The sequence below is a fragment of the Sus scrofa genome, chromosome 4 (genome assembly GCF_000003025.6).
Source record: "Sus scrofa isolate TJ Tabasco breed Duroc chromosome 4, Sscrofa11.1, whole genome shotgun sequence".
NCBI lineage: Eukaryota > Metazoa > Chordata > Mammalia > Artiodactyla > Suidae > Sus > Sus scrofa.
Genome location: NC_010446.5, coordinates 1580727 through 1595226, shown reverse-complemented (window position 1 = coordinate 1595226; position 14500 = coordinate 1580727). Strand labels below are relative to the sequence as shown.

The 14500-nt window shown below is 68.2% G+C and overlaps 1 protein-coding gene across 1 annotated transcript in view; it reads left to right on the top strand.

Moving 5' to 3' along the window:
- Window positions 1–12906, top strand: part of ADGRB1 (adhesion G protein-coupled receptor B1) — a 76319-nt gene extending 63413 nt beyond the window's left edge. Inside the window, 9 exon segments of the mRNA XM_021088791.1 lie at window positions 2130–2301; window positions 4678–4773; window positions 6162–6201; window positions 9693–10184; window positions 10187–10246; window positions 10249–10394; window positions 11355–11390; window positions 11567–11671; window positions 12112–12906. Of these exon segments, the coding sequence (XP_020944450.1) occupies window positions 2130–2301; window positions 4678–4773; window positions 6162–6201; window positions 9693–10184; window positions 10187–10246; window positions 10249–10394; window positions 11355–11390; window positions 11567–11671; window positions 12112–12309 (1345 nt within the window). The 3' untranslated portion in view covers window positions 12310–12906.

Genomic DNA, 14500 nt, shown 5'->3' with positions numbered 1-14500 from the left:
AAAGTCAGAGGCAGCCCCTGCCTGTCTCCCACCTCTGTCCCGCTTGCAGCCCCTCCCCCGGGAGCAGCTGACTTTCCAGGGGGAAGATAGTGGCACTGCGGGGGCTGGACCTGCCCGGCCCCTCCCAGAGGCCCTCCGCAGAGACGTTTCAGAAGCTGCAGAGGCTGGGCTGCAGGCATCTGCGTAATTTACCGGTCCCCAAGCCCCCGCCATCTGCCTGCGGCTGCAGCTCTGGGCTGTAAATGCCAGGCCTCGGCTGAGGGACAGTGACTCACAGCGGGCGGGATGAGAGGTTTCAGTGGGGGAGGCTCTGCCCCCCCTTGCTCAGACGTAGGGGGGCCCACCCTCCGTGGTGGGCGGCTGAGGCCCAGGCCGGGGAGAGGCCGCCATCGCGGGGGTGTGGACGTGCTCGGCCCCTCTTACAGGCCTGTGCCAACAGGTGCGGCCCAGCAGGTGCGGAAGGAGGAAAGCCTGCAGGTGCTGGCACCCAGCCCGGGAGGTCTCCGCCTGGCCCACTCGTCCTCTGTGCCAGGCAGCGGCGGCCGGGGGGTCAGCAGGGCCCTGGAAGGGGAGGCAAGGGAGGGTCTGTGGGGTCTTGCTCCGAAGCCCATGCTGCGCTCAGGGGAAGAGGGGTGGGGGTGCTTCAGGGTGACTCTTGGGTCTGGGCTGGGCCACCGGGCAGAGAGCCGGGAGCCGTGCTCTGGGCTGGGGAAGGCATTGGGGGGACAGAATTAGAGGCTCCATCGTGGGGGAGACATGGGGCAGGGCCTGGGATGGGGAACCCGGGTCCCAGAGACCAGCTGAGGAGGAGAGGGGGGAGGAGGACATGGAGGCCTGAGGAGGCGGGTGTGGCCGCTGTGCCCCGACGAGGGCGGTGACCCTGGACCCCGTGGGGCCGAGCGCCTTGCAGAGCGTCTGTTGTAGGGGCAGTGGCTTCGCTGAGCCAGGCCGGAGAGGGAGGAGGGAACAGAGTGCAGTTTAGGGTGAGCCCTGGCCCCCCCTGCCGAGGCCCTGCTGGTTTGGGGTCCTTGACCTGGCTGGAGCCCTCCTCTCTCCCGCCACGTCAGTGTCCCCATCTCCTTCCTTGGTACCCCACCCCCCCGCCACCATTCTGCTTCTGCGCCTCCTTTTGACCAGGGTGACCCGTGGCGGGGGTGGGGGGCAGGCGTCCTGACGCCCTGGCCCCTCTGGGGCCGTCACCCACCCAGGGGCAGAGCTCAGGACTGTGGTTCTCAGGCCGCGTGGCCCTGCGAGTGGAGTGGGGGCAGGGGGCAGGCATCCTGCTGGCACTTTCTGTCCCCACAACAGCCCCTTGACTGGCACGGCGTCCCTCCTGTGCAGAGAGGAGAGAGGCTTGTAGCCTGTGGGGGTGCAGGGAGGGGCCGGGCTGCAGGGGGACGCCTGCTGCGGGGGGCTCCCAGAGGGCTCCTTGGAGGAAGGGGCGAAGGCGTCTGAGCTGAGGCAGCTCCTCCCCTGGGGTGGGCAGAGCAGGGTTTGCCAAGAGGAGGAAGCCTGGGGTCTCTGTTCCTGTCTGTCTGTCTTCTGTCTGTCTGTGCGCCCCGTTCCTCCCGCCTGGCCCTGTCTGTCGTCTTTCTCCTCCGCTCACAGACCCCCTCCTCACTTCCCCGCCAGGAGTTCTCTGGTCCCCCGCCCCCTCCTCCCTCCGTGCGGAGCTCAGACGCCTGGTCAGCGCCCTCCCTCTGGCCATCTTGCAGTTCTGGCACTGGGTGTCAGCAGGCTGGTGGCCCGAGGGCCCTGGGAAGAGAAACTTCCCCCGGCCACTCCCCCACTTCCAGTGTGACCTCCCTCCCTGGGCCCCGCCCCCTTGGGGCCACCCTGCTGAGGCCCCCAAGGCCCTGGGGGCCCTGGGGCTGGGGCTGTTGCTGGCAGAACCCTGCCGCCAGGAGAGGAGGCGGGGAGCTGGGCAGGAGGGGGTGTCCGAGGGGCCAGGCCCAGGGGAGAGGGGGCAGCCCGGGGCGGCAGGCCCAGCCGGGGGGGGGGGGGGCCCAGGGAGAGGGAGGGAGGTGGGCTGAGGCCAGGTGCCAGCCTGGGTGTGCCCTCCCGGGGCGGGGGGCAGGCAGCGGGGCCCAGGGCCGCCCTGATGGCGCCGCCCGCCGCTCTGTCCCCAGGGCTTCGCTGTGGAGCTCCTGCGTGGTGCTGCCGCTGCTGGCGCTGACCTGGATGTCGGCCGTGCTCGCCGTCACCGACCGCCGGTCGGCCCTCTTCCAGATCCTCTTCGCCGTCTTCGACTCGCTGGAGGGCTTCGTCATCGTCATGGTGCACTGCATCCTGCGCAGAGAGGTGGGCTGGCGAGGGCGCCCGGCCGCCCGCAGCGGGAAGGTTCTGGGAGGTCACGAGTGGGGAGGGGCGGCCGCCCTGGCGCTGACGCTCCGGCGGGGCTGCCGGGGACGGTCCTCTGTTGACGCTGCGGCTTCCAGAAGCCCGGGTGCCGCCGCGGGCTGGCCCCACGGAGGGGGGCCGTGGGCTCCAGGGCAGTGGGGGCCGCTGGAGCGGGGAACAGCTCGTGTGGCAGCTGAGGCTCCCGTTCTGGCATCTTCTGATCTTCTCTTCTAAGGCTGACTGTCCCCAGCTGGTAGCAAGGATTAAGGGCACGTGCCCCTTGGGGGCCGGAAATGTGAATAAAATGTGCATCTGACGTGGAGGCGCCCCCTTTGGGGCGTGAGGAGCACGGGGCAGCCCAGGGCCGCCAGGCCGGGACGTCCCGGGACACGGCGGGGGTCGGGAGCGGAAGGACGGTCACCTGTCCGCCGAGGCAGCACTGCCCACCCAGGCCCCCATGGAGCCCCCGCATCCACGGGGCCAGCGCCAGGGCCGCACCCAGGAAAGACCGCGGGGTGAAGGCCCACGCTTCTGACGTGGAAACACTGCCCCCACCTGCACGTCTAAGCCCCCTCCCGGGGCCTGACAAGACCCTCCCCCGGAAAAGCCACCGCACAGCAGCGCTGGGGCCGTGGAGCCACCAGGAGGAAGTGACCTCACGGACCCCACGTCAGTGCCCTCCCCGGTCCGGCCCCCGCATGCGCCCCCCGCGTTCTTGCCTTGGGGAGGCTCAGGACACAGCTCCGGGGAGACGCCACCGGCCTGCCGAGCACAGACCGGCGGCCCCAGGCCGGCGTGGAGCTTGCTGTCCCGGGTGCAGTGTGACCGAGGCTCTTGGCCCCGACGCAGCCTCTGTGAAACGAGCAGCAGCTATGACAAAGGAGCATCCTGAGGGAGGAAGGGGCCTGTAGGGGTTAAAACTACAAGAGCAGAGACGGCAAAGCTCCGGAGACACAGTAACACACAGGCCACTGAAAGGAGAGGGGGTGGGACTTGGATGGTAATTCGAAGGTGGACCTCGAAGGGCCCCCGATGCAGAGCGGGAGGCGCGGATGGAGGAGGGCCCGTCAGAGAAGGGGCTCGGGGTGCCCGCAGCGCGATCCCGGGAGCTAGGCGCCCCGAGGGCCCTCTCCAGCAAGAGACGGGGACAGAGACCCATGCTCGCTCGCAGGGGACGGGCCAGAGGACACCGGGCCGGACTTCTCCCTCTGCCCTTTGTAAGCTCCAGGGTCCACGTGTGGGGGCCGCGCTCAGGGCCCTGCCCCCTGGGCCAGCTCGGGGGTGCTGTGGGAGCCGCGCTGGGGCGTCAGGCCGGGAGGGGCAGGCAGAGGCCCGCCCCGTGGGCATGGGACCTTCTGGCAGAGACCTCATCTGCGAGGGCAGAGCCTGGGTCTCCGTGGGGAGCAGAGTGGGGACGCGGGGCCTCCAGGAGGTCCAGCTCCGGCTCGTACCAGTGGCTCAGAGGCCGGCGAGGCCCCGGCCCTGCCCTTGACTGGCTGTGCAGCTATGGTGCCCTGGACTCGCTGAGTCATCACAGCAGTCCAAGCTCAGTGGCCGGGCTGAGTGGGGACAGGCCCACGGTAGGTCTGCTGAGCCCCTCCTGCCAGCTCTCCCCGCCCTCACTCAGGACACCTCCTCCAGGAAGCCTTCTCTGCCAGCACCTTTGTTCATCTCCCCTTCACTTCCCTCTGCGGCCTTGGAAGCATCAGCTCCCCCTGGGCAGGCGCTCTGCTCACCACGGCCCCCAGCACCTGGCACTGTCAGCGGCAGGTGGCAGTGCCAGCTGTGGCTCCTCCCTCGGAGCCATCCTCTCTGTCCCTTCTGGAGGGTCCGAAGCCGTCATGGTCCGCTTCCCTTTGGAGGAGGCGCTGCTCTCGTGACCCCAGCTTGCCCCGGACATTTGGGACGTTCAGGCTGTGGTGACGCGGGACAGATCTGGACACCAAGTGACCCTTGAAAGGCAATGGTGGCCCCTACCGACAGTTCCGGCCAGGAGGGCCTGTGGCATGTTCTCCTAAGGCCCGTGGTTTGGGTTCTTACCTCAGAAGGGGCAGAGAGAGACTCTCAGAGGTCAGAGGAGGGCTGGGCCTGGGCTGCTGCTGGTGAGGCTTCCTGGCTGCTGCCCTCTCTCCACTGGCAGAGCAGCCTGTGCCCTCGTGAGTGCCCTGCACCCCCGGACACTGCAGGCCCTTCTCCACGGCACGTGGGCCCCCGAGGATCCGGGCAGGGCTGCCCCTCCCTGAGATGCTGCCCTGGCGGTAGGAACTGCACCCTCCTGGCATGGTGACCATGGGTGCTGGCGGCCCCTGACGGCCTCCTCTGCCCTCCCCCCCCCAGGTCCAGGACGCTGTGAAGTGCCGCGTGGTGGATCGCCAGGAGGAGGGCAACGGGGACTCGGGGGGCTCCTTGCAGAACGGCCACGCCCAGCTCATGGTAGGGCTCCTATGGGCATCTCCCCTGGGCCTCACTAGCAGGGCCTCCGAGCCCGGTTCGAGGTTGGGGAACTGAGGCTCGCCGAGGTGAGACCCCGCGTCCGGGGGCTGGGGGTGAGCAGGGTCAAGCTGATGAGTGGGCAGGGGCTGGCATCCGCCCCACGGTCACCCTTTGGACAGGCCCCACCCTCTGGGGGTTCGGCCGTCATCTCGGCCCCCGCCCCCGTCTACAGGCCTTCCACACCGCTCACTGCCCTCCAGCCAGGACAGGCCTGGGCCGGTCCCCTAACCCCTGCCCGGCTGTGGCCTTGTCCTCAACCACATCCTCTAAGGCCCTGATGCCCTGGTCCTCTGGCGTGACACACAGCACCCAGCCCCACTTTGCAGCTGTCACTTCCTCCAGGGAGCCCTCCCTGACTCCCATCTGGCCACCTACTCAGACCCTGGGGACGCTCTGGATGAATTCTCCGTGCTATCGTTGGTGCCTGCTGCTTGCTGGGTGCCCCCTGGCAAGTTGGCGGTGCTCCTGAAGGCCAGCGAGTGGCTGGCAGCCGTGGGTGCCAGTGGTGAGGGTCACGGGCAGGGCCTCAGCGGAAGCCAGTGGCCAGCCTCCAGGAGGCTGCAGCGTGTTCCGGGTGAGGCAGGGGCCCAGAGGGGGAGGAAGCCAGGTCCTGGGTTCCCCCGGACACTCTTGGTCTGATACCGAGGGAGGACGTTGTGGTTTCCCACCGACCTGACCTCTGCATTCTCCGGGAAGGAACTTCCATGCTGGACTAAGGCCCTGGAGAAGCCCACGGGCCAGCCTGGGGTGCCCGAGCTGTGTTCCCCGACCCACCGAGCTCTCAGGGCAAGGCCGAGGTCCCCCCGTTCCACTGCCCCCTGCGTCTGGGCTGGGCAGGCGCTGCAGCAGGAACCATGGCCACTGCTCCAGGGCATTAGGTTCTGTGTCTGTGTGCCAGCCCCGCCCTGCGGCTCCTGGGCCAGCCGGCCTCCGCTTCCCCATCCCCCGGGCTGCGGTGAGGACTGAAAGGGTGACGCGGGGCTGTCCCCCACCCCAGTGTATCAGCGGTGGTGGCCGGGCAGCAGGGGGTTCTGGTGTGGGGCCCCCACGTGTCCTGTCCCATTGGAGGGACTCGGGCCAAGTGTGTGAGGAGCTGTGGCCAGTCCGCAGACACCTCGGGGGAGAACACACACACGTGTGCACACACACGCACAGAGCATCGCTGAGCGTGTGGATGCCCTTAGCCCTCAGGAGCGGGCACGCACACCCCTGCACACGCCCTGCAGGGGGGAGCGGGGGCAGCTGCAGCCCCAGGCCCCCTCCCATCCTGCGGGCCACGTGCACCGCCCCCCTGCCCCACGTCCTCACCGCCTGTCTCTGTCTTACAGACCGACTTTGAGAAGGACGTGGATCTGGCCTGTAGATCAGGTGAGCGCCTGACAGGTGAGAGCGACAGGTGGCCCTCGCCAGGGCCCACTTGCTTTTCTCTTCTCCGTGCATCTGTGTGTCTGTCTGTCTGCTCATTCGTCCGTCTTCATCCCGCCCCCAGCCACGTGGCTTGACCACAGCCTTGGCCCCCACCAGCTGCCTGCGTACCCCCCACCCCCCACCCCTCCCCTGAGGCTGCCGGCAGGGTCTGCGGGGCAGGAGTGGATGCCTCCAGAAAACTCTTCTGGGGCTCAGGTGTGAGGGACGTCAGCGCTGGAGAGAACCGTCTGGGGGCTCCCTGCCCCAGCCCTGGCCCACTTCTCTCTGTCAGGACACCCCAGACTCAGCACCCCCAGACCTCGGCAACCCCCAGGCTTCCGCATCCCCCAGACCTCGGCAACCCCCAGGCTTCCGCATCCCCCAGACCTCATCACCCCCAGACCTCAGCACCCCCAGACCTCGGCATCCCCCAGACCTCAGCATCCCCCAGACTTCATCACCCCCAGGCCTCAGCACCCCCAGGCCTCCACACCCCTAGACCTCATCACCCCCAGACCTCGGCATCCCCCAGACTTCAGCATCCCCCAGACCTCATCACCCCCAGACCTCAGCACCCCTAGACCTCAGCACCCCCAGACCTCGGCATCCCCCAGACCTCATCAGCCCCAGACCTCGGCATCCCCCAGACCTCGGCATCCCCCAGACTTCAGCACCCCCAGACCTCAGCACCCCCAGACCTCAGCACCCCCAGACCTCGGCATCCCCCAGACCTCATCAGCCCCAGACCTCGGCATCCCCCAGACTTCATCACCCCCAGGCCTCAGCACCCCCAGGCCTCCGCACCCCTAGACCTCATCACCCCCAGACCGCGGCATCCCCCAGACCTCGGCATCCCCCAGACTTCAGCATCCCCCAGACCTCATCAACCCCAGACTTCAGCACCCCCAGACCTCGGCATCCCCCAGACCTCGGCATCCCCCAGACTTCAGCACCCCCAGACCTCAGCACCCCCAGACCTCCACACCCCTAGACCTCAGCACCCCCAGACCTCATCACCCCCAGACTTCAGCACTACTAGACCTCAGCACCCCCAGACCTCGGCATCCCCCAAACCTCATCAGCCCCAGACCTCGGCATCCCCCAGACCTCAGCACCCCCAGACCTCATCACCCCCAGACTTCAGCACCCCTAGACCTCAGCACCCCCAGACCTCGGCATCCCCCAAACCTCATCAGCCCCAGACCTCGGCATCCCCAGACCTCAGAACCCCCAGACCTCATCACCCCCAGACTTCAGCACCCCCAGACCTCCACACGCCTAGACCTCAGCACCCCCAGACCTCATCACCCCCAGACTTCAGCACTACTAGACCTCAGCACCCCCAGACCTCGGCATCCCCCAAACCTCATCAGCCCCAGACCTCGGCATCCCCCAGACCTCAGCACCCCCAGACCTCATCACCCCCAGACTTCAGCACCCCTAGACCTCAGCACCCCCAGACCTCGGCATCCCCCAAACCTCATCAGCCCCAGACCTCGGCATCCCCCAGACCTCGGCATCCCCCAGGCTTCAGCACCCCCAGACCTCAGCACCCCCAGACCTCCACACCCCTAGACCTCATCAGCCCCAGACCTCGGCATCCCCCAGACCTCATCAGCCCCAGACCTCGGCATCCCCCAGACTTCATCATCCCCAGGCCTCAGCACCCCCAGGCCTCCGCACCCCTAGACCTCATCACCCCCAGACCTCGGCATCCCCCAGACCTCCACACCCCTAGACCTCAGCACCCCCAGACTTCGGCATGCCCCGGAACTCAGCACCCATGTACCCTCTCGTCTCTGCTTCCATCCTCCTTGGAGGGGCAGTTAGGCCGGGCCAGCCCAGTGAGACCTGGACTGCCCTGCCCCCTCTCCCCTGCCCACCCACCCCCCCGCCCCGCCCCGGGTCCATGTCCGTGTTGCCTTCACTTCTTTGCTGATAGTCCAACCTTGGAGGAGGGGCTGGTTGAGACTTATGGTCGGGGGACATCAGGAGCAGGGAGCAGGAAGGAAACGGTGAAAAGAACTCACCCCTGAGCCCTGGGCTAGTGGTGAGCTTCCTGGAAACAAGTGCGAAAAGGCATCAGTTACCCAATGAAAGGAAGCTGTCCGGGTGTCTTTGTTCAGTGAGCCAGATGTTTGGGGCAGTGAAAGGTGGTCGGGTGCAGAGGACCCACTGCCGGGCAGATGCTCAAGGAGCGTCTTTTCTAGAGAGAGCCGTGGGGAGGAGCCCGGGCCGGGGGCACTGCCAGCTGCTGCTGGGTGGGCCCCAGGAAGGCTTCCTTGAGGAGGTGACCCCTGGGTTGGGCTGAACGGGAGGTGAACAGAGCACACCCTTCCTCCCCCGTCTTAGTCTCATGTGCCCTAGCCAACCTTCCTGAGAGCAGAGGTGACCCTGAGACTTGGGGGTGCAGTTTGTGGGGTACTAGCCTCTCTGAACCTCCAGTCTTGGTGTCTGGCCCAGTCTGGCCCGTGGCCTCGAGAGCAGCAGGTCGCTCGCTGGCAGCTGTAGGTGGGGGCCACAACCACAGCCAGCCGCTGAGTGGATGGAGGGTAGGGACCTGCCCGGGTGGGCGCAGGGTGGGTGGGGCCCCGTGGGTGCACGGGGCGACTCCCCCGTGGCCATGGGGCCCTAGGTGACTGGCTGGAGGGGAGGGCATGCAGGGGAGAGGCAACCAGGAGCAAGCCTTCCCTGACCCTTGGGGGGCCGGTGTGGCAGGGAGGCCCTAGGTCCATTGGGCTGTGTGGCCGGGGTGGGGGGCAGAGCAGGCCGGGGTGCTGGTGTTGGTCTCCAGAGGGTAGAGAAGAGAAGGGACCCGCCCGCCATGGCTCTCAGGGTGGCGGAGGAGGAGGGCCAGGGCAGGCAGGTGACCATCAGCCTGGGCAGCTTGGGGGTGTGTGCCGAGGAGGGGCTGCCAGAAGCAGCTGGTAAGCACTGGTGTCTGCCGGCTGGGCAAGGTCGTGACGCAGGAGCCCATGCTTCCGGCCAGGGCAGGGCGGGCACTGCCTCTGAGCAGGTGTCCGGAGGATGGGGTCCTGAGTGGGCCGAGGGCTGCTGGGCTGCAGCTCCGGACTCTGCGGGCTGAGCTGACTGGCGGGGGCAAGCTGGAGCCCAGGTCGGGGGTGGAGGCGGGCGGCCCCCACCAGCTGAGCGGAAGAGAGAGAGTGGCTCGCCCCGGGGGCCTACGCTGCTGCCTGCAGCGAGGGGCCGTGTCCTGACACTTCCTGCTGGCCTGGGCCGCCCCTCGCCCACCCTTCCTGGCTGCTCTGGGTGGGGGTCGTCTGTCCTCTTGAGGGGAGGCCAGACAGGTTCCCGTGTGCCAGCCCCGTTTGGGAGGACAGAGGAGTGCATGGGACCTGGGGGCGGGGACCGAGATGGGCCAGCAGGTCACGCCAAGGGGGACCGGGCGCTCCCTGGCTCCGGCCGCCCTGACCCCACGCCTGTCCCCACAGTGCTAAACAAGGACATCGCAGCCTGCCGCACGGCCACCATCACGGGCACGCTCAAGCGGCCGGCGATGCCCGAGGAGGAGAAGCTGAAGCTGGCCCACGCCAAGGCGGCGCCCGCCCACTTCAACAGCCTGCCGGCCAACGTGTCTAAGCTGCACCTGCACGGCTCCCCCCGCTGCCCGGGCGGCCCCCTGCCCGACTTCCCCAACCACTCGCTGACCCTCAAGAAGGACCGGGCGCCCAAGTCGTCCTTTGCCGGCGACGGGGACATCTTCAAGAAGCTGGACTCGGAGCTGAGCCGGGCCCAGGAGAAGGCCCTGGACACGAGCTACGTGATCCTGCCCACGGCCACGGCCACGCTGCGGCCCAAGCCCCAGGAGGAGCCCAAGTACAGCATCCACATCGACCAGATGCCCCAGACTCGCCTCATCCACCTCAACATGGCACCTGACGCCGGGCTCCCGGCCCGCAGCCCCCCCTCCCGCCAGCCCCCCGGGGGCCGCCCGAGGCGCCCCCGGCCCAGCCCCCGCCGCCCCCGCCCCCGCCGCCTCCGCCCCCCAGCAGCCTCTGCCCCCGCCTCCCGCCCTGGAGCCGGCGCCCTCCAGCCTGGGGGAGTCTGGGGAGCCCACGGCCCACCCGGGGCCCAGCGCTGGGGCCGGGACCAAGAACGAGAATGTGTCCACCTTGTCCGTGAGCTCCCTGGAGGTGAGGGCAGCAAGAGGAGGGGCCGGGGGCGGGGAGGGGGGACTAGCCGGCAGGGACGGGCGCTGCGGGTTCGGGCTCTGGCCCGCCAGAAGCCGGCACCCTGCCTCACTCCTGTGGGAATGAGTCCCCTGGCCAGGAGGGGTCAGGCCTGTGCAGGGGAGGGCTCCCCTTCCCCGCTAGTGAGGGCAGGGCTCTGCCTGCAGGGGGCAGCATCTCTCAGTTCTCCAGCCCCGCCCCCACCCTGCTGGGCCCTGGTGGCTGGGAGCTTGCGCCTGGGCTGATCAAGCGTGGTCGCTTGTCAGGTGGTCCCCCTCGTTGGAGGTCTCACCCACTGCCCGAGGGCTCCGGCCTGGACACTGTCACTGGACTGAGCTGGCCTGAGTCTAATCCCTTGTGTGGTTGGACGCTCGCGGCACCAGGTCCCCCTTAGACCACCCCGAAACCCAGACTTGACCCCCAATCCCTGCTCAGCCTGTAGCACAGGGGCTCAGGAAGCAGAGGGGTGGGCAACAGCCAGTCCCAGCACGGCCACCTAGCCGTGCCGCAGCCCAGTGTCTAGGTCTCCTGTCCCAGGAGTGTGTCCTGGGCAGCCTGAGCTGGACACCTTGCCCAGCGCTGGAGCTGGCCTCGAGGTGGCACAGAGGCAAGCAGGGCTCACCTGCTCCTGCCTTTGAGGGCCTTGGGCTTCTCTTTCCTTCCACCCAGCGGCCCCTCTTTCTATCCACCCTCTTAGCCCCGAACTGCCAGCTCTGCGCCCTGGGTCTGGGGCAGGGTGGCCCAGCAAGGGGCCTGGGCACAGAAAGCCATAGCTTCGGTGCCGTGAGGCGTGCCTCCCAGGGCTTGGCTTGGACCGATGTGGGCGGGGGGAAGGGGTCCCTGCCTCGTTCACCCTCAGGCAGGGACCCTGGGTCTGGGGTCGGGGGACCCGTTGTGAATGTGCACAAACCCTCCTCCCCACAGCGGCGGAAGTCGCGGTATGCGGAACTGGACTTTGAGGTGGGTCTCGGAGGCTTCTGCCCCAAACACCTGAGCCCAGGCCTTCTGACAGGCAGGGAGGGGGCTGGGGAGGAGGACCCCCGTCCTGACCGGGAGGCCAGTCCCCAGGAGCCTGCCCTGGGCAGGGACAGGGCAGGACAGCCCCCCTCCTGATTTGCTGCCCCTGCCCCCTGCAGAAAATCATGCACACTCGGAAGCGGCACCAGGACATGTTCCAGGACCTGAACCGGAAGTTGCAGCACGCGGAGAAGGACAAGGAGGCCTTGGGCCCGGAAAGCAAGGTCTGGGGGCGGGGGCGGGGCCGGGGAGCCCTTGAGCGAGGCTGTCTTCTCCGCGTTCTCCATGCCGCTTCACCCCCTCCCTCGCTGGTCCGTTCACTCCCCTTTCCTCGAGGACTGGCCCAACCCAGCCCGAGCTAAACGGCGAAGGGGCAGGGCAGGCAGACGGCTCTGTGCCTGGGGTCCCGTCTGGACGGGTGGGTGGAAGAGCCTGGGCGAGGCTGCCTCCCGCTGCCCTTCCCCGCAAGCCACCCCCATGCCCCGCCCCAGCGCCCCGTGCCGTCGGGAAAAGCCTCCGCTCCGGTGCTTCCCCGGCTGTGCTAGGGTCTCCCTGGCGCCCACCCTGCCAGTCCCGTCCTTTCCTCACTGTCCGCCTCCTTCTCTCCACGCGCCCCCCGCCCCCGTCTCGGCCCCCATCCCGTCCACGGCCTGCCGGCCAGCAGCCTGAAAAGCAGCAGACGCCCAACAAGCGGCCCTGGGAGAGCCTCCGGAAAGCGCACGGGCCACCCGCCTGGGTGAAGAAGGAGCTGGAGCCACTGCCGCCGTCGCCGCTGGAGCTGCGGAGCGTGGAGTGGGAGAAGTCGGGCGCCACCATCCCGCTGGTGGGCCAGGACATCATTGACCTCCAGACCGAGGTCTGAGCAGGCCGGCGGCGGCCACGCACCGGGCCACGGAGGAGGGAAGCTGCTCTGCCCGCTCCTGCCACAGGACGGGCGCAGACACGCTCGCGGGCGGCGGGCCAGGCCCGCGCCCCAGCCTCAGGGCGCTCGGACGGCGGCCAGGCAGAGGCCCGCGGTGCTGGGACCAGAGCCAGATGGGACAGGAGGCAGCAGCCCCGGTGGACACAGGGCTCCGGAGGCCCGAAGGTGCCTCAGACTCTGCCCTCCTCGGGCCCAGCCCCGGCAGGCGGGCGGGCGCGCAGGCGGCCGCGGACAATGGCCAGGCCGGGCGCGGCCAGCATCGCGGATGCCCGCCTGAGCTGCTGCAGCAGAGGACCAGCCTGCTTGGCCCGGCCAGCCTGGCCCTGTTTTTTAGACACCCCCACCCCTCGGGAAGCAGCCAGCCCCCCTCACCCTTCCAGGGCCGGGGGCCCCTCCCCAGACCCAGGCGAGAGCACACCTTTCTCACCTAAGCCGCCCCAGGGGCAGGACCAGAAGCCCACTCCGGGAAGAAGCAGGGGTGGGGAATCTATTTTTTCTCTCCTTTTCTTTTCTTCAATAAAAAGAATTAAAAACCCACGTCCTCTCTTTGTGGCACTCAGGTTGGGACCACGGCAGCCTGGGGGTGGTCTCTGGTGGCCTCCCTCCTCCACCCGGGTCAGGGAGGGCAGGGGAGGCCCGGCGGGCAGAGGGTCCCGCCTGGGTCAGCAATCCACCCGCGTGGGCCTTGGACCCCAGGCTGCAGGAATGTGCCCTCAGGGGTGCTGTGAGGGGACAGGGCAGGAACCTCAGGTGGGGCCCCTGCTCCCCGCCCTTCCTCTCCTGGGCCTCCAGACCCACAGAAGCAGGCATTTGCCTCCCTGCACCCGGAGTCCTGGCAGCAGCGACAAGGGCAGCAGATGGCAGTTTCAAAACTGTCTGAGGCAGTAGGAAGAGCTGTGGGGGACGAGGGCGTGGAGAGGGGAGCAGTCCCGGCAGCTTGGGGCCCCTGCCCTCCAGCTGGCCTCAGCGGGCCCACGGCCTCCAGGTCCCTGCTCGCTTCTGCATCACCCTGTCCCACCCACCTCCCTCCTCGCTGAGCAGGGCTGCCTGGACTTGGGCCACGTGCCCACTGCCCCCAGGCACCTGCGTGCTTAGCTGTCAAGGGGGCGGGTGTGAGGGACAAATGTGAACCCTGCTGAAGCCACCCCACGCCTGCAGGTGCGGGTCCAAGCCTGCCCCTTCCGCAGCGCGGCCCAGCCTTTGAGCTCGCCAAGCCAGAGCAGCTGCCAGGTTCTGCCTTTCCTCCGTGCTTCCAGCAGGGGGCAGCCTGAGCCTCCGCAGGGCACTGGCCGGGGAGCCGTGAGGCAGGGAGGGGTGGCTGGGTGGGGCCCCACCTGTGGAGCACCCAGGCCTCAGACAGCCAGGTAGACCTCCCTGTACCCCAAGAGGCAGCAGACAGAGGCCACCTGCCCAAATAGGAGGAGTGCAGCACCCCGAGATTAGGGAACCCCAGTCGTGTCGCCCAAGATGAAAACAATGCCAGACCCAGCTGAGAGGCAGGGCCGGGGTGCTGCCTGGCATAGGGCTCTCATGGCGGCCTTGCGCCCCCTGTCGGGGCTCGGCTTGTGGGAACCCCGCCTGGTGCAGATGCACATGTGACCGCCCCTCCAGGAATCAGCAGCAGGTGGCGGTGGGTGGGGAGGGGCGCCGTGGGTGCTGCCTCCTGAGTGACCACAGGTGACCACGCGCAGCCCAGGATGGGAAGGGAGACTGGCTGACAGGGACTGAGTGACCGCGACCATGAGTGACCACAAGGCGCGCTATGCGAGTGGACCATAGGAAAGTGTGGCCACCTCAGCCGCCAAGAGGACGTGGGGCCAGGCCCTCCAGCCACGCACAGCAGGCGCTTGGGCACCAGCCCTTCACAACCACGCACAGTCTCTGAGCCCAAATCTAAGCACTTCCAAAAGCCAAAACTTGGGGTGAGACTTGGCAGCAAACCCTAACCCCAACTGCAGCTCCTTCTACCCTGTTTGAATCGCCAAGTAGCATGTTTCCCTGGGTGTTCAGTGAAATCTCACCCAGGCGCACATCCCAGCTCTAAGCCTCGAGAATCTGAATTCTGCCCTTCTGGCCTAGGCATTCAGATGAGGGCTGTCTGGCCTGGGCATTCAGGTGAGGCCTGCAGCCT